At 46.2% G+C, this 19,518-nt stretch overlaps 1 protein-coding gene across 4 annotated transcripts in view; it reads right to left on the reverse strand.

Moving 5' to 3' along the window:
- The window catches only part of LOC134048226 (guanine nucleotide-binding protein G(o) subunit alpha), a 129,423-nt gene that overhangs the window by 26,904 nt on the left and 83,001 nt on the right, over positions 1–19,518 (reverse strand). Inside the window, exons 4-5 of one of the 4 annotated variants that reach the window (XM_062499868.1) lie at positions 19,363–19,391; positions 8,847–8,995 (exon numbers count right to left, since the gene is read on the reverse strand). In XM_062499868.1, coding sequence (XP_062355852.1) covers positions 8,847–8,995; positions 19,363–19,391 — 178 coding nt within the window. Of the gene's footprint in view, positions 1–8,846; positions 9,008–13,449; positions 13,457–14,979; positions 15,034–19,362; positions 19,392–19,518 lie in introns of all 4 variants that reach the window. The other 3 variants (XM_062499869.1, XM_062499866.1, XM_062499865.1) reach the window with 3 other exon arrangements.

Genomic DNA, 19,518 nt, shown 5'->3' on the forward strand with positions numbered 1-19,518 from the left:
CCACACACAGCACTGGCCATGTCCAAACGTGTGTCCATGCTGCTGAGACTTGGAGAAAGGACCCCATATTTCCCCTCTTCCCACCTAAAATGCAGTTCGATGGCTGGGTGTTGAATGTTGGCTCAGCACACGCGGGGATAAGCAAGACACAAAGGGCTGTTTGCTAATTAGAGCTATTATATCAATTAGTCTGTGAAAGAATCAGTGCCTTGAGCTCCACAGAGCCAATCCCAGCCCACAGAACTCTCTTGGCCAGGTGCTGGGACTCTGTTGCCGTGGGGGTCCCCCAGCCCCCCCAGCCATGTTCTGCCTGCCCAGCCCCACCGCTCTGCTGCTGCCCGTGGACGTCAGCAGCTCACACACAGCAGTGTGTTATTGTCCCCACCAGGGAACGTGACAAGGAGCTTCAGCCTGCTGCCCGACAGGCACCACGGGCTCCCAGGGGCCTGGGGAGCTCTGCTTTCCTAACAGAGGCTGTGCTACCCTCCCTTCATGGGCAGAGACCTGGCTTCAAACCCATCATTGCTGAGTCCTGTGATCTTGTAATTTTACGGTGTGTCACAACGTTTGCTACATCCTTTTTTTTTTTTCTCCCTTCATTTTTGTTCTCTCAAGCCCCTCAAGGCTGGATATTAGATGGGCTATTTGCTTAAGGAAATAAAAAAGGGCTTTCCAGCTCTCTTGTTCACAGACAAAATGCTTTAAATTGCAAGCCAGAGGGTTTAGGAAGTAGCAGATAAAAGCAATTTTCCAATGGTTCTCTTAATATATTCTGAAAAACAAGGAGTTTTAGCTAAGCTTGTGATTGGTTTTGAATTTAACTCCTAACCTTAAAGTTGGATTTTGGATAAAATTCCTAACCTGAGCATGGGGATGCTGCATTCTTCTAGTGGGAAGGATGAGTGTGTGTGCACTGTCTGGTCCCGAGGAAGGGGTAGGGGAATGAGTGGCAGCAGCTGCACACCTCTAGCAGTCACTCAAAAGCTTTTGGAGCTTTCCTGCACCATGGGGCCTGATGAATTGTACCACTCTGGTACAGTGGTGCCAGAGCCCTGAGCAGGGCACAGGATGGGGAATGGGATGATCCATGGAGAAATCAGGAACTGTAAAGGAGAGGAAAAGAAGATAACTGCATCCTGAGCACACAGAACTGATCAGTCCTGCTTGGCAGGGCTTGTCCTAGGCTGGAGTGGCTCCTCCTAGGCTGTTCACCCCAAGGCTGGTTCACCCCAGAGTTCCCAATGTGCTGCTATAAGCTCCCTGGACTGCAGCAAAGTCCTTTCTCAACTTTTCCTTACAAGCTGGGATGATTTCCGGGATAGGATTTGGGGAAGGGGGGCACAGGCGGCTGTGCAGCATCTCCCCATCACACTGCCACCACTGGTGCCTGCTGACCTGTGTAGAAGACAGCTTGCTCCATCGTGGAGCCTGGCTACAAAGAAATCCCTGCGTTCCTGCCACTCTTTGCCATTTAAAGATTTCAAACGGAGAGCAAATAGATCAGGAAACCACATGGAACCGCCACGCTCACCTCCCAGCATCACAGATGGTGCCAGACCTGATGCCAGCCGTGTGAAGAGCCTCAGCATGGTGGTCTGCTGACAGATTTTCCTGCAGACACACTGCAGAATCAGGAGGCTGAGAGCAGCCGGATGGTCCCCACGTGGCCACATGTATGGCTGGGGGACAGGGCTCAGAGCCCCGGTGCACAGAGCTGGGTGCTGACTAGATGGCATAAAGCAGGAATCACACACATGGGGGGACATGTCTTGCTAGAGCTATCCAATTCCCCAAGGAGCTCCTAGGAGCACGAGTTACTCTGAGAGCCTCTCTGCTGCATCCCTCAGGAGGTGCCCCATCTCCTGCCCTCAGCCTGTGTGAGTGATGCTGTTTGTCTTGCAGGGCAGGGTGTGATGGTGGAGCTGGGGGTACACAGTACATCACACCTCAGGGTGCAGAAATGGCGAGGGCAGCTTGGATTCCTTGGCTTTGCAGGGGACGAGGAGCAGGGGCTGCGAGTTCCCAGGAGGGTCTGGACTCCCTGGCTGTGAAGCTGCATCCCAGCACTGCCACACCCTGGTGTGATGAGGAGATTGGGGTGAAAGGTGGGAGACACAGTGAGGGGCTCACTGCAGGGTGTGAGTGTTGCCAGTGGAAGGGCAGAGCTGGTGGGAGAAGGAAGCTACAGCCAGCAATAGGGGCAGCAGTGAAAAAACAAACCAAAGGGAACAAAAAAAAAAAAAAAAAAACAACCCCAACCCTTGGTGGCAGCCTGCCAGCTCCAGCTGGTTTCATAAGGACATTTCAGCCTAAAAATACACAAATACTCAGCCAAAAAAAGTCAAATCTTTCTGCGCTGAATCTGTCACCCACAGCCCTTCACAAGGCAGGAAGAAATTCCTGTTGGGTCTGTCAGTGGGAGATGAGAACAGATTATCCGGGGTTCAGGACTACGGTTCAGCAGGTTTCCTTGGGGGGATGCCCTGTGCTGTGTTTATAGATGGTGCTGGCTGCTCCTCACCACTCAGCAAAATGTGAAAAGAGAAGAGAGAGTTTCCAAGTTCTTGCAGTGTCTCCTCCTCCAGGCAGTGTGAACTACCTCAGCTCCTATCCTTTTGGGTGTAAGCTTTGCCAAAATGGGGACAGCCCTGATTTGATGAACCCATTTAATTGTGTCTCATTAAATACCAATTTACTTAGTCAAGATGTCAAGATTTTACTAATCCCAGGCCAAAGACAACACAGTTACGATGCAACACAATGAAAAATGGCAGTGAGGTGGTAAGTACTGCTATGCCTTTGTCCTCAAGGAATGAACTACCTCTGTAGCTTCTCTACTTCTCCTCACAGGGCAGTCTGTATCTCCTGTGTCTCTTCAGAGCTGTAGCCTAAAAGAGAGTGGGTCTGGTGGAGGTCTGCCTCTGCCCTGGGGTCTGAGAGGGGCCGAGTGGGATGGGCATCATAGTGAGATCCAATGTATTATGATGAGGGTATGTTATGCAGAGTCCTGCAGACTTCTGCCTGTGAGTTTTCTGCCAAAGAAGCTCAATCCTCATGCTGTCCTGTCAGTGTTTGGTGGGATATGAAGGTGAACACCACTTATCACCCACTGCCAAGATAATCTGATGTGGTATCCACTCTGCTTTTGGCCAACAAAGGCAGCCCCTGGAGAGCTTGTACCCAATTTTGGTGAAATTGTGTGTTCCAGGTGGATGAAGACTGAGGGGGAGATGCTGGATGACATCCAGCTAATTTAAAAAACAATGTTAAAACCAATATCTTTCCTATTGTCCTCTTCTTCCACCTCACTCTCAGGCCTAGGTGAAGTCATATAACAACAGCAATTCTTTAATTTATAAGGATAATAATGAAACCTAAGACCTCTACCAAGCCCAATCCCAGCTAGACTATAACTGGCTGAGGCTCAGATTGCCTGTGTCTCCCTCACCTTGCACTGACAAGAAACAGCCCCACTCCAGAGCCAGCACCAGCAGACATTGCAGAGCTGCTCCTCCCTGGAAATAGATTTGCATCTCAGTTGTGGGAATGGAGCAAGGTTGGTGATTCCAGTCAACAAGCTCTGGCCTTTATGGACTGTGTTGCTTTCCTTGTCATAGGGGGTGAACTTGATTATTCAGAGCTGGGGGGCATATTTATTTACTGCGGTAAATTAAACCATAAATTCAGACAAATGTACCTACCTCTACACTTGTGATGTATTTTTCCTTTCTGCTTTATTGGGCTCCAAGACACAAAGGTGGATTGTTCAATAAACAGTGCAATGCAAGTCATCCCAATTAATTGGATTGTTCCATTTATGCTGCTACTGCCTCCAATTAAATGCAAGGGAGCACAAGTGACAGGCACGAGTAAGATGGGTGTGCAGAAAACCATATTCTAATGCAAAAGCTGTGATGAGAAAATGGAATCTACACACCTGATGGGAATATTAATGCAAAACCTTGACCTATAATTTTTCTTTCTTCAGTCTGAGCGTGCCAGAGACAATTGCAGCTCATTAAAATGGATCATGTCCTGACAGTCACGCATAATGACCAAGTCCCACAAGTCCCATGGTTTAAATGTTTACCTTGCTGGTGAAGCCAGCAAGGTAAATGTTTAGACCATGGGACTTGTGGGATGTGGACATTATCACAGAGATGCATGGTCCTGCATGACTAGACACAGGAAACTGCAAGCAGACCTCAATGACCCTTTCTCTCTTCTGAACCCAGTATTATCAGAGAAAGTGCAAAGGGACAAAAATCAAATTCAAGAATGCCAGTGTAGGCTGGACCTCTGGAGTTCATCTGGCCCATGCCCTTGTCCAAAGCAGGACCAGCTTCAAAGTTAAATTCAGTTTGAAAGCTCAGGTGGCTCAGTGTTGAGCACTTCCCAGGATGGAGATTTTACAGCCTCTCTGGGCAGTCTGTTCCAATGCTGCCTTGTCAGGGCTCAATCTGGAAGCCATTCACCACATCACAACATCTGGCTCTATTTTCTTAACTGCTTTTTTGATGGAAAGTGTGTTGGCACGTGGGATGCAGTTAAGTATTGGTAGGGAAGGTGATAGCAAAGTGCAAAGACAATTCTTTTGCAAGGAAAATAGATCAGAAAACAGTCCCACACAAGATGGGGTGAGAAGGAAGGCACTGCAGTATTTTATTCTGATTCTGGTGCCGTTTTTCTGTAAGACACTGGCAGACCAGTTCTTGAAGATGGAATAGCCAAAATGTTGTCCAGTTTGGGCTTGGTATTTGGCACAGACTTGAGATGTCAGTGCTGTGGTTAGCTGCGGTAGAGCAGCAAACACAATTGCATCTCTCTCCACTGAGCAGTGAGGTCTGCATCCCTCTTCAGAGGCATCTCTCTCTCCCTTGGCTCCTGATGGAGGGAGCCAAAGGCAGCAAGCTTCCTAGCCCTGACACCTCTGATATGTGCGAAGATGGATGGGTTGAATGCAGGCCTAAAATATTTTACATTTTCACAGCAATTTCACAGCCCTGGCATTATCAAATGATCTTTCAAAGTACTTGGAAGCAGGAGAAGAACTTGAGATAGGTTCTAGCTTTTTTGTGTCTGTGTACTTGCAAACTGTCTCTGCCTACACATCTTGCAGGGCCTGTTCCTGTTTGGAGATGCACACGGAAAATCAGTGCTCGTGTGGATGCTCTGTCTGCTCCATTTCCCCCCTGAAGTCTGGAAGATGTTCAAAGCAGGTCCCCATCCCTGGGTGGTTAAGATCAGACTTGCCCTATGTGCTGCACTCCACTGACCAGCCTAGTTAGGAACTCGAGGCTAGGAAACACAAGACAATTTTAAAATCTGAACAAAAGTAAGAGATTAAGGAAACCAGCTGGAAACCTCTATTTTGCTGATTTTGAAAGCAAAATGTGGGTCACAGATGTGCTTCCACAGACAGAAACTGGCTGGAGAAGAAAAAGACATCAGCATTGCCCAGTCTCTTTGATGATCAGAGGTAGATTTAGCTTCTAGGCATAGAGACAAGAAAGGAAGAGGAGACTAAGTCGGAATAAAAACATAATCAAGATATTAGGAATGTAGAACGCAACCCACCCGTAAATTTGCCTTAGGGAACTGTGAAAAAATGCAGTAATAAAAAAAGACGAAACCAATTGCTACATCTTATTCTCTTCCCTTGTCCTGCCTTCCTCATGGTTTTGCTTTTTGCAGTCCAAGACATAGGGGGTACTTTACAGAACCTTCCCTCTTCCTCGATCATGTTTTTTCCTTGCAAAGAGCTGTTTTCTGCTGCTCCTTTGCAGCAGCTACGAAATCCTTGCTAAGGACCAGCTGACTTTAGAGCCCAAAAGAAACAAAGCTTTGCAGGAAATTCATGCTGTCTGCATGTATCAGAGGCTAGAAAGCAATGTGCTCTGACCCATCTGGCTCCAGAAGGGAGCTACTACTCATTTCTTGTTGAGTCTAACACAAAAGATTAAACTTATTTGCAGTGAAATTGATGACAGACTGGTAAAAGCCATGCTGCCGACCCTTGCAGGCTGTTGATTAGCCTGTGACTTGGTCTCCCAGGGGCTGCAACAGAAGGCCTGCTGTTCCAGCCATTTAAAAAAAGCTCAAGGTAAAGCACTGGAAGAGCAATTAAGGACAACAGCAGCACTGACTCAGAGAAGCCCAGGTGGTGGTTCCTTAGAAATAGCCAAGCAGCAGGGGGGAGGTTCTGAAAAGCATTCAGGGCATTTGGTGGGTGGTTTCTGGGTGAAGGGAAGTGCCAGGAGCACTCCTGAAGGTTTCACCTGTGCTGGCCACAACACAACCTGGTCACTTGGTGCCTTCAGGCTTTGTGACAAGTGCTGAGCAGCCATGGAGCACAATCTCCAACTCCTGCAGGAAACTTCCCTCCTGCCAGCAAAATGCCAGTCCCTACATCTTAACACCAAGAGAAGCCTGAAACAAGATGCTAGTGTAGCTCACTGCCTGTCATTCTTTTTCAGACTTTGGGGAACTTAGAATTCAGGTCTTCTCTGGAATTAATTTTTCTCAGCACTAACGAAAACACATTGTGTAGCTGTTACCATTTTAAATTGAGTATCAGTGTCAATAAAGACAAGCCTTTTCCCAGGGTGGGGAAAAAAAATATAAAACTCTCAAATCTTCCACTCAGTGCAAAAGTATACGACCCCAAAGCATTGAAGAATTAAATAAAATATCTTCTTCTTTTCACTGGGAGTCGACTGGGTGTGAATAAGTGCCAACTGAGCTCTCACTTGCACCACCATCTCCTGTGTTGGCACCAGGGCTAGAGGTGCAGCAGGACGTGTTATGGTGCCCTGCCATGTGACAACATCTCTGCTCCCAGTGGTGGAACCACCAGAGGCTCCTAAACACCAGCAGGGTTGTAAATGAGAAGGACTTTGTTATCTCCAGCTTTCCCATCCAACCTAGCCAGAAGAAAAAGGTGTCCAGACACAGCACAGCTCATAGTGCAGCTGAGGAGTGAGGAAGCACAGTGCTCCCCTGGCAAGGAGGGTGATCCATCCTCATCTGGATGCAAGAGATTTTATCAGAAAGACCGGAATTCATTTGGCTGGGCTGCAACCCTTAGATTGAAATTGCTGTGAATACTACAGCACAGAACCTCTTCAGTTGATGTCTGGAAACTGCTTGTGGTTTCAGAGCTCTTGCTGATGAATTGCACAGCAGCTGGTCATACTGGGAGGGCTCTGCTTATTATTTTCAACTGCTATCTTGCATGGAAGGAAAATCAAAATACTTTCCTCAAGGTAATTGGCTATAAAACAATTGAAGATTTTTCCACAAGGTTGTAATGCAATTAGGACTGGCATTTTAGATAATTTATATCTCTAAAGGTATGTTTATACCATCATACCCTTATTTTGTAGAAAGAAAAAAAAAAGCTGTTGGCAAGAGAAAGCTTATTTTGCTGTTACAGGCAATGAAATATAGATTAAACCATCATCCACCTAGTACTGATTAAAAGGCAGCAAAATGCCAGGATTATCTCTGAGGTGTGATCATGGTTGGGTAGAGTGCTGTGTCACCAACCACACATCTGCAGGTTTCCCATTCAGTTTTCCATCAATGCCAAATGATGTGTCATCACTTGCCTTCTGCTGCAGCACCTCAAGAACTGTGCTCCCCAGCTGCCCTGCCAGCTTAGATGAGAGCAGCTGGTGCAGCTGGGAGCACCAGGCCCACCACACAGAACAAAACCAGCAGCCACGCCAGTGCCTGGGCTGTGTTTTGATAGATATCCAGGAACATCCCAAGCAGAGATGCCAAACAATCCAAACATGCAATAACAACTCCAGAAGTGCATGAAACAGCTGGTGAACTTGTTGATATGGGATGTTGTGATAGCCAAAAGCATGGATGTAGCATTGCCTGACACCATTGGGAAGCCTCTAGTTGCCTGACTACCAAAAGGTCCAAGGGTACACTTGGAGAAATGAACACTCTCTGCCTGCCTGTTCCTTATGTTTATACTCAACCACCTTTGGCTGGCTCTTGCCCAAGACACAGTCCAGGGCCAAAAGCATTTTGCCTGACTGCAACAGATGCTGTGATTGAAATTATGGGATGAAAACCTTTAGTCTCCTGGCCTAGGTGGCAACAAACAAATTGGACCAATTATCACTACAAATGGGTCTGAACTGAAACTGTGGAGACACTGAATGTGTCTTCAGAACCACAGCAGCCACAGCATGGGTGGATGTCTTGTCCTCATGAATGTATGAACCAATGACTTGGATTCAGACAATCCCTGCTGAATGACATCTGGATGTGGTCTCTGATGGTAGAGGAGCCACTGACTGTATTACAGGAGTAATTCAATGCCCCTGGAAAAGTAAAGATGTCCCTTACCTTTGGTTGTAACCCAGCTGACCTATCAAGACACTGCACAACTACAGAAAAGACAGTGGGAAAGAAAAGCAAACAGAGGAAAGAAAAGCAAACCCAAGAGCTGTACTGCTGTACAAAGCAGGTGATCACACCCTTCTATTCTCAGCCAGAAAGACAAAGGAGCAGTCTGCTGTGCCCACAGGTTGGTCTACATCTATTTGCTAGATCCACGTTCGTAAAAACCTACCTTGAGACATTTGGGAGCAGTTTGGGAACCTGGCCTTGGGGTCACAGACGTGACCTCAGACTGGCCAAGAGGGGACATGAATATCATGCCTGACCCGTTGTGCTTTGCAGTGGCCTGTGACACAATACACATCCCAGACTGTAAGCAGAGACAAGTTCAGTTCCACTGCTATGAGGTCATTCACTTCAGGTAAAACTTTAACAAATCCAAATGCAGCTTCTTAACATGAAAGACTATGGACAGGGACACTCACTATTGGGCTGAATCGTTGAGTTGATATTCCCGGGACCGGTTGAAGCATTCTTGGATCCCAGAGTCTGCCCAGAGCCTCATCATAGCTGACAGCAGCTCTGGAGAGAAGGGCTCTGTGTCCTCCATCCGACTTACAACATCACAGACCATCTTGGCATCAGCCTGCAGAGGAAAGAAACAAGAGGTCACATAGATGCTCAAGGCAGAATTTGGAGCCAGACATTTCAGAAACAGTTCACCAAACCATCAGGAGTAAAGAGGCTGTTTCTCAGGATGGGCCTTTAGCATCCACATTTTGTGATCCAGCAGAAAGGGCAAAAAGAGGGTGGAGGAAGGAAATCACAAGGAAAAAGATTGTTTGTGCAACCCACCTTGTGTCAACAAGTATTTCTGTTCAACAGGCAAAGCAGTCTGCACTGCATGTGTGTGGAATTTCATAGAAGCAGAAAGAAATTCATACATGTACAAGGATATTTAAAATGGTTAGCAACAACGTCTCCTTTAACCGAGTGTGGAACCTTGCTGAAGTGGGGGCTTTGTATCAGAAAGAACAGCAGAAAGACTCCAGAAACAATTTTTTCCAGATGCTGGTTTATTGCTTTTCCTGAATTCTTGTTCTTTGCTATGAGCCCCTGCTACGAGGGCTAATTCATGTTAATGCAGACCACCTTGGCTGGCTGTGGTGCTCTGTGACTCAGAGGGAGAGGAATCTTCCATGGTCATGGAGCGTGGCAGTGAGGGCAGGGCCAGCTGGCCATTTTCAGACAGAGTTTTTTGGTGAGAAAAATGAGATTCACTGGGACAGCAACTTTTTCTAGAGGATAGTGCTCTGACAGCTTGGGTCCAGAAGACATCTCAGATTTAGGATGGGAACGTCTAGACAGCCTTAGAATAGCTGAGTTCAGCCCTCCTGTAATAGTCCACAGTAGCTGATACTTCACTTATTTGTGAAGCAGGACACTCAAATTCATGACCCCCTCTGCTTGCTTTGCAAAAACTAAATGTCCCACAGCACCCACAGACTCCTTAAACCCTTGGGATGTTGACTAATCTCCAGAATTTTTCTTTCATTGCTTTGAAAATGTCTCATATTTCTACTAGCTGAAACAAACCCAATTATTATTGCTATAATTAATTGGAAAAGAGGAGCTCTTGTTCCTTGTGTGTGTGCAGCAATCTTGTGCAGGCAACCTTCTTGTTTTACTACCTTGTCTCTTGTTCTTGTCTCTAGACCGAACACCATTCTTGGCCAAATGCATGTGGAAATCTTTGCCTTCCAGGGTGTTCGATCTAAGCCAGAAACACAAATCTCAAGAGGGGAGTGCAGGCTCTGCCCATGCTTTGCTGGGTACAATTAGAAGTGCCATCATTGAGGAGCACCACAATAACCTTATTGTATGGATGGGAATGACAAGTGGATGACAGGGTCTGCATGGTCAGGATCAAAACTCTGTAGCCTCTTTGTTGAACACTGAAACTGTGGAAAAATTACAGGGCACCAAACCAAAAGCACTGGAGACTGAAACTGCTGAAGATTTCAGTGCTCAATGAAAGAGCCTCAGCTGCCCTGAACATCCAGCTTTTATGGGCTGAAGAAGTATCAGTACTGTATGCCTCAGTACTGTATCCCATAAAACTTAATGGGGTGGACTCTATGCATTGAAGGCTTTATGAACATAAAATCTTTCTCACAGAGCACTTAACTTCATATTTTAGTGCCCAGGAATCCTCCCAGCCTGCTGTACACACTCTGCTCATTTTGGAGAAAAAGTATTGGTGACTCACACCTCAAAGCCAAGACAAAGGAAGAACCTTGAAGAGTTCAGTTAATTTCAAAAGCTTGTTTTCTGCCCAGGAGTGCTTTGTGAGCGGAGTGAATATTCATAAATCATCTGTATGGTTTTCCCGCCCTGCTGGAGCTGCAATTCTGCTCTTTTCACAGACTCTAAATGACATAAAACCTGCTAATGGCTGTGGTCTGCCTTGGCCTCATTATTTGTGCATGGGTGATGCAGGAAAAGCATCCATGCTTCCAGTCAGGTAGAAGGATGTCTTTCTATGTTATCTTGACTGCTGCAGGGGGTTATAGGTATAAGTCACAGATCTGTTCATCTGTCTGCAATGGCAAAGCACATTTGAAGCTCTCCAGCTGTCATGGGCATGGTCTGGGCTTCTTCTGAGTTTTGTGGATTTAACTGCAGGCTGCTTTTTGCAAAACATCAGAGGGAATGGCACAGTCATCGTATTTTGTGTGCTGGAAAATAGCTGCATCACCTTTTCAGCTAGTGAGACTTGGGGCAGTTCCCTGTAAGACCCAACACAGGGGGTTTTGAGCAGAAGGCAGAGATGAACAGCAATGACAAGGCAGAATGGGAATGACCATACACAGACATTTCTGGCTGTGGTTATCTATGAATCTGTTGGGCCAGAAGTGGGGCTGAGCACGTAGAGCAGGGGATTATTTTGGTATGCGCTCCTCTGCAGTCACTGGAAGTCTCTTTTGGGAACAGGAGAGGCTGTCCTCCCACAGCATGGACAACTGCCTGCAGGGCAGACTGAGAGTCAGGAGGCTGAAACAGGGGAAGAACTCGAAGGAAAGTTTATTGCTCCTGCTGAGCAGTAATAAAAAATATTCCAGACTTAGTTTTATTTTGCAGAGTGAACTACTGAACTCTTAGTTTTACAGATAGAGAAAAATCAGGTGAAATGAGTACTTTCAAAAATACTCAAAAATACTCCCCTGCCAAGGCTGAAGTCCCTCTGTCAAGGAGCATGGGGCCATCCAGGAGTTCAGGCATTTGTCAGATGATTTAATGAGCAATTAAGGATCCAAGAGAAGATACCCCTTTCTTTTCTCACTCTCCAGGCTGTGTCTCAAGCTGGGAATGACATTAAAATCTCCAGCTCCCCCTGGGCCCAGCAGGTAGATTTTTAAATACTGCCTGATTGACTTTTTCCTGCCTGCCTCCCCTGGGTCTGCTGCTCCTGCTTTTCCCGAGGTGAGAGGAGCTGAGCCTCCTACCACGCTCTGCCTCTGTACTGCAACCAGCAATTAAATAAAGCAAAACAAAACAGGCCAAGCAGCCCCCCCACTCCCTTGCCTTGCAGTTCCCATCCGACAGGGTTGTCGTTAATGAACATCATGGTGGTATTTCAGCTACCTCTGGAGCTAAAAATAGGCAGTGCTTGGCCCCTGGGATTGCTGGAAGGAGCTACAAAATGGTGCAGGGCTCATCCCACCACTGCTGTCTCTGCCTTTCCTAGCTGCTCTGTCTCCCATCTCCTTGGAACACAACATCTGGGAGGAGGATAAGAGGTCAGGCTGGTCTCCTTCACCCTGGTTCTTACCCATCACGATCACCCTGGTTCTTACCCATCACGAGCATCCTAGCCTATCTCTGCAGCATTCACACAAGTCCTGCTGCCACTCCCCAGTGGCTTGGATTTCCATAGCAGGTGAAACCCTAACACCTGAGCTGAATGCCTTTGGGCTGTTCATTATGGAGAGTGGGATTTGTCACTTGGTGTAATTTCTGAAAGCTGATTCCATCCACCTACAGGATGAATCTCCTACAGGAGAATTAAATCTGGCTGGGCATGGCCTGGGGAGACAGCTGAGTTTAAGAGACCGTAGTAAGGTGAAATTATACATCCAGACTTTAGACATCAGGCTAAGAGAACAAATAACTCTTTGCTAAAGAACAAACCTCCACTCTGGTCGGGAAATGGAGAGGGTCTGTAAGCCCAGGGCAGGGTCTGAAATCCACAGAGATGTGAATAAGAAGCTTGTAAACACAGTGGGAAGTTGGCATGTGTCATTCCTAACCCCGGTTGTGGACCTGTGCACCACACTTTCAGTATAAATACAATTCAAAAGAGACTCTGTTCTCTCCCTAACATGGACATAACTGCAGTTATTTAGTTGTCTCACATATGTCACTGTCACCAAGCTCACAGCCTGTGCTCAGCTTACAAACTTGTGACTTCACTTGCAACAGCCACCCAGCCCAATTAATGTGTTACCTGGCTGGAAGGGAGAGGGGCCCCTCCCTGCAGTCTGACACTACTGGCAGTTGTGTTTGTCTCTGCAAGCAAGTTATTTTCCATCACACTGATACAGACCACCCCTAATTACTTGTTCCCCACCCATGACTGGTGCCCACGAAGATATCAGCAAAGCTACTGCTGCCCTGGCTGCTGTAGAGTTACACTGGAGTAGGACCCAGGTCCCCATCTTTGACTATCCCAGGGCAAATCCTGGCTGTGATCCTTTGAAGTTGCCTGGACACTGACTAGAAGACTGGGTTTTTTGTTTGTTATTGTTGTTTTGTGTTTTTTTTTTTTTTCTTTTTTTCCAAAATGAATAGTTTTCTGGAAGGGGAAATTTAAGGGAGAGGCAAAACCTTGTGTGAAGCTCTGTGATACAAATCTGCTAAACCCTACATAACTGTGCTTTGTTACAGCCACCAGAGATATGAACTGGTGTACCACACTGTACTGTCCTTTCCTTTTGGTAAATTAAATCCCAGTAAATATATATTTTTTTTTGCTGTTATTTACTCTAATTAATGATACTTGTCAGTTAGTCTATCTCCAAGGTAAACCCTGGGGCTCTTCCCTCTGGTGACTGGTTGTACCAGGAGCTGCTTCTCAGAACATTTCAGAAAATCCATGCAGTGGAGGAAAAGATAAGCACTGCAATGTGGCTGGTGGTATGAAGCAAATCAGCACAGTACCAGTCATCAGCAAGCAATCTCGTGAAAATAGTAGAGGCCATCATGAGTCATGAACCTGGGAATAACCAAGCTAATGTCTTAAGATCATCCAGCATCCAAAAAGGACATCCTCGGAAGGGAACCCTTGTGGGGTTCCAGATCCTGACCTCAGGGCACAGCAGTATGTGCCTCTGCTACTCCAGTGAGAAATGATGTGCTGTAATGTCATGGCAGAATGTGTCTCATAAACTGAAAACCTCCCCCTTCTCCTTACAGGATGTCTCAGAAATATGAACCTGACTTCCCAGCCAAAGTGTGGTTACATTGCAGCAAAAGCCAGTGATTTTCACAGCATTTCATCAAGAATAAATCCTGGAAACAAAACATGGCTGGTGAATATGCCTTTTCCAGAGACATCCAGGGCCCAGTTTCAAGTCCATAGCAGTTTTTGTAGACACTGAATAAATAGCTACATGTATGACTCTCCCCCTCACTCTCCCTCTCTTTCTCACACATCTGTGTTTCAGAGATGACCTCTCAATCTGTGGAAGCCTATCTGGCATTAAGCAGCTGCTGTGCATCGTGGGAGAGACAACTTTCCTCCTGCACCCTTCCATCTACCCTCAGAATATTTAATTGAGGCCTCCCACCTCAGCTTGGCATTTGGCTTGCTGAGAGATCCTGGAAGGCTCTGAGCAGGTAAAAATCTATCCAGTGGCTTATTAATACCTACCCTTTTGGAGATTACCTTGAGGTGGGCATCCCAGACTTCCCCCTGCATTCTTGTTAGCTGGAGGTGGAAATGAAAAACTCTGGATACAGATCCCAGTGGTCTGGGAAAGGGGTTGACACAAAAGCTCAGCGTAGTGCTCTCTAGCAGTTTGCATCACACAAAAACCTAAGCCTAAAAAGTTACATTAGAGAGGGCTGGCTTTCCACAGAGTCACAGTAGCCATCTACCCTGGTGTAAAACTCTCACAAAAAGGCTGGCTGACTTGGATACAATGCTGAAGGGCTTCTGTCTGTCTGGGAGCAGACAGACTCCTCTGGACAGAAAGCATAACCTGACAGCCACGGTGACATCCAGATCTTCTCACGAGCTTGTGCTGTCCGGCTGGCAATTAGCACAGCCCTGGTTTTCTTATCCTTCTGGAGCCAAGATGGCACCATCACCTCTGACCGTCTTGGCCAAACAGTTCTGTGTGTCTGGGAAATGGTCTAGGATCTCTAGCCTGAAACCTTGTTATTGCTGGCTTTTTTTTTTTTTTTTGCCTGCTCCTTCCTGTTTGGGGAGACATTGAGCAGGACTGATATTACAGATTATTATGTTTCTTACAGCAGGCCAACTGCTCTGTGTTCAGTATTACCTTCATTCCCATTCCGAATGATGCTGCAGTTGATCATATAAAATTTGCCAGCCCTCAGGTATAACCCTCTTTTCCTCTCCTGTCACACACATATAAAGTAAGATTCCTGGTTTGCTTGGACTGATGACTATCTGGCAATCCAGAGACTGGATAATGCATAGACTAAGCTCTTGGGCTGCCAGCTGGCCACCATCATAGTAAGAATTCCTATATCTCCACATCCTGTAGAAAATAGTGGTTCATTCACTCCTGGGGGGAAAGCCCATGACCCAGCAACACAGAACTCAACCTGCAAAGACAAGTAATTTCCTGAATTTGGTTTTTTTTTTTTTTTTCAAGGAAATGCAGGGTCCTTCCCTCTTCTTGAGGAGCTCAGAGAAGCTCCAGAGCTGGGCAAGACAAATGTGGTGGGTAGCTGACCTGATTTTTCCAAGCAAGGATGGGAAAGCCAGAAAGCATGTGTTAAATGGTCTCAAAATAGGTCCTGACCCACTATCTGCAAAGGCAGGAGAGAAAACAGAACTCTGTCAATCCCAAGCCCCTCTATTTCAAGAAGAGGGCATCCCCAAGAGACCAAGAGCCACTGCAGCGCTCTACCAGCATCGTTCCAAGAACAGGATGCTCTAATGGGTCCTCTGCCCTACAAGCACTGAGCAAAGGGGCTGGGTACAGGACCTGACAGCCCAAACATCATCCCTCACAGAGGGCTTTCAGGCCATGCAGGCACAGACAGCACTGCCCACCAGGGAGGGGATGAGACAGAGAGTCACAGATGGGGGACATTAGCCGCATGGCTTCATGCTCCGCAGGGAAGTGCTCTGCTGCAGTGCTGAGGAGCAGGCTGGAAACATGTAAAGATGAGAGAGCAAAATCCTTGCAGCTTACTGCCCTTCTCCTCTCCCTAATATCCTGTGCTGGGTAGAAGTCCATAAAATGTAACAGCACTGGAGTATTTGTGCTGCAGTAAACGGCAGGGAAATGCCTGAGATGCCACAGTGAGAACACAGGTGGGGAATCTGCACTGGCTCCTGGCATTTGTAAAATAAATGGCTTTTTTCCATTCATTGCAACACGGATGGCTGAGGATGAACAGAGTGAGAGTGGTGGTGATTCTCCAGGAACTCACTCCGGGTTTGGGAATTCCTGATGGGTTTAGCCTGTACATCTTCCACTCTTCAAATGTCTTTAAGATTTTCCACACCAACATCCCTCTGGGCGACTGTGTTAAGGGTGGCAGGCCAAAGGGGACAGTTTCACTCCAAGCTTTCCCACCACAAAGGGGGAAAATAGGCTTTGTCTTTGTAACAGAAAGAGGAATTGGCTCCTATCATGGCTGCATTCCCAGGAGAAAGATTTTTTTAACATTTCTGGCTAAATGCCACTTGTGTATGATGGTTTATAGGGCAGTGCCTTCCTGCTGGGAAGTCATGCAGTGCTGGAACCTAGTAATTAGTTTAATGCTCAGAGCTTGATGCTGAACGGTGGGTGCTGATCTCCACTCTACAATTAATCTCACAGATTTATCAGTGCCTATGTGATGAAGGACTAAGCCTGTGGGTTACATTCATCTGTTCCTGAAGAAAGAGATGGTGTTTCAACCAGAAAGAGCCCTGTTTCATTTTATGGTCCCTTTTTACCTGGTGATCTCTGTTGAAGATATACCTAAAGGAAAACAGGGGAGAGGGAAAATCCCTCCCTTCGCCCCAACCCTGTTAAATTTCATCTCCCTGCTGCCTCTTTTTTTTCTCAAAACTCACAATTTCTTCTGTAACCCATAACTGGGATATCTGGGTAGAGATTTTGTACTGTCCTCCACTGACAGAATAGTCAGTGGGTTTACTGTGCATACTCGAGCTTTGTGCCTGATGTGATGGGGGTCTCAAAATTATTTATTGCATTGCTGATGTGACATTAGGCATCACAGCAGCCAAAGAATAGCGATTCTTCAACTTGGTAACACAACTGAAAAAATAAGGTGGTGTAAAAAATCAGTTTAGATGAAACATGGATTCTCCTGTGAACCCAAAATCCTCTGAAAAATTTAATTTCATCTCCAGCCAAAGCACTTGCCTTAAGTCCTTTCAAAATATTTTGAGTTATTCAGGTTCTCAGTATTATTTTTCAGAAGTATGTCAAATTTCAGACAAAAATTTTGGGTTTGAATGAAACGTTGGAAAAAATGAAAACAAATTACTTTGTCCTTTCAGGACATTCCTTTCAGGAATGCAAAATCTTTGTGAAAAATTCTCACATGATTTCCTTTTTTCCATGACTACATGTAGATTTTGACCGGAGTTGTAGATTTTAACCGGATTTGTAGATTTTTACCAGATTTTGCAAATGTTTTTGGTTTATTTCAGACTATTTTTTAGTCATTTCATCAAGCATTTATGTCCAGGTCTATTAATAAGTACAAGAAGTTTCTCATCAGGAGTCCTTCATTCACAGTTTATTTTCTGTTTTAATTTCAACTGTCACCACATCAAATTTTCTGGTTTTTGGTCCTGTGCTCTTTCACCTTATGCCTTACAAGATGATCAGTGCTGAGTTTTCCTTGCAACGAAGGGGTTTGCAGCAGTTCTCAAAGCAAATACCCAAGTGAGGTCCTGAGTAAAGCAAGTCTTCCTGTCTTTGGCTCTGCTGGTAACTTCCTGCATTTTGGTCTCTGGCTGCAACACAAGGAGTGATGGAGATGTAGGGCGACCCCAGACAAGGGGGAAGGACTGCACACTGACACATGGCAGGTTTAGATTAGAAATTAGGGAGAAATTATTCTCTGTGAGGGTGATGAGGCACCAGCACAGATTGCCCAGAGAAGCTGTGGATGCCCCATCACTGAAAGTGTTCCAGGCAGGTTGGTTGGGGCTTTAGGCAACATGATCTAGTGGGAGGTGTCCCTGCCCATGGCAGAGAGGTTGGAATAAGATGATCTTCAAGGTCTCTTCTAACCTACACAGTTCTAGGATTCTATGATACTAACTTTGTGAAGGGGATAGACTGAAACAAGATGTAATTCACTGAGGGACTGGTTAGCAAAATTTTGCCTATGACTTCTTACTACTACAATCTTTGTTTAGCTTCTCTCCCTCTTAATTTCCAGGTGATCCTTCTCTGCAGGGAGGACCAGAGATAGGAGCAGAGGAGCATTTGACTGAGGTTCAGCTGTGAGTGGAAGCTGCATCTCATGGGACTGAGGTTGAACAGTGACTGGTTGAGGAGTCTATAGCTGCTTAAAAGGAGCCCCAGAGTTTAGAGCAGATGAAAGACAAATTTTTAGTTCAATCTCCCCTGTGCTGCTATATTTCCAGCAAAATCAAGACTTGGGTGCTTGTAACAAGCTTGGAGGAGCTCTTCCTTTGATCAGCAGGGATTACAGAGACTAACCTCCAGCAAGTTCCTCCTTACCAGAGCTGAGGCACGTCACACACTAACAGATTTGCTCACACATTGTTTCAGGTTGCTGCAGAGAAAAAATGCCCTATATTTTCCTTACAAGAGCATCAAGAAAATTCCCCAACCCTTTGACAGGGGGAGTGTAGGATAAGATGAAGAGGGAAAGGGAAAGAAGAGAGAGGGGAAGGAACCTGTTGGGTTGAGTGTGAGCATTGCTATTCCAGGGGAAGATGTTCTCAGAGATATTAGGAAGAACTTTATTAACACCTCTTTTCAGAGAAAATGGATAAATGGGACCTCAGGTGCATCATTAGATGAATGGATAGTTCATATGGTAAGTGGCTGGCAGAGAACTACCTTTCTAACAGCTTAACAAGGGTAGGCAGAAATAGGCTGGGGGGCTGGAAGAAATCTTTGATGCTGTTGTGTATATTTATTATTTATTCTTCTGGCACAAATATAGCATCAAAGAATATCAAAACCAAAAAAGCCCATAAACTGCTGTCACTGGATTAGTCCTACATCTCTGTAACCATGGCATCCTGTAGTAATGACAGGGAAAATCAGCAACAGTGGGAAAAAAGCACCCAGCCTTTATGACACTTGTGAGGGTGAGGCAGACTTCCTTGCTCTGGTGAGGATGCACCAGAAGGGATAAGAAAATCTGGGAGCATCTTGCTAGCCTGGGCATCTGTGAAGCTCAGCTATGGTGGAAAATCCACCAAACAATGGAATTGCTCCCTTGTGTGTAAGCCTGTGTGATACAAAGAGAGGATAGAGGGTGAATACCCCGCTGAAACCCTTTGCTGCCATTACCTCAAGCCCCACATGATGTGGGGATGGCACCAGTCCCTGCTTGTAGTCAAGCATGGAAATGGCTGCACCATCTCAGCACCATGGTCGAGGCTCTCCATCACTGTGACCTGCTGGTGCTCATCTCTGGGAGTGTGGCACTGCTAGTGCTCACCCTCTGTCTCTCATGTTCACCTCATTTCAGCGCATTCCTTCCTTCCCCTCTGTGCTCCCTCTCTCTTTGTGCCACCCTCCCTGGGTCAGCAAGTGCTGCAGCTGCTGCAGTGGGAAGCCCTCCCTCGTGGCTGTACAGAGCAGAGGACTGTGCTGACATGAATAGCAAGGCATGAGCTTAATACTGTACTGAATATTTATTGGAAAATTATATATATTCACTCTTTTCTGG

This window comes from Cinclus cinclus, chromosome 11 (assembly GCF_963662255.1).
Source record: "Cinclus cinclus chromosome 11, bCinCin1.1, whole genome shotgun sequence".
Classification (NCBI taxonomy): domain Eukaryota; kingdom Metazoa; phylum Chordata; class Aves; order Passeriformes; family Cinclidae; genus Cinclus; species Cinclus cinclus.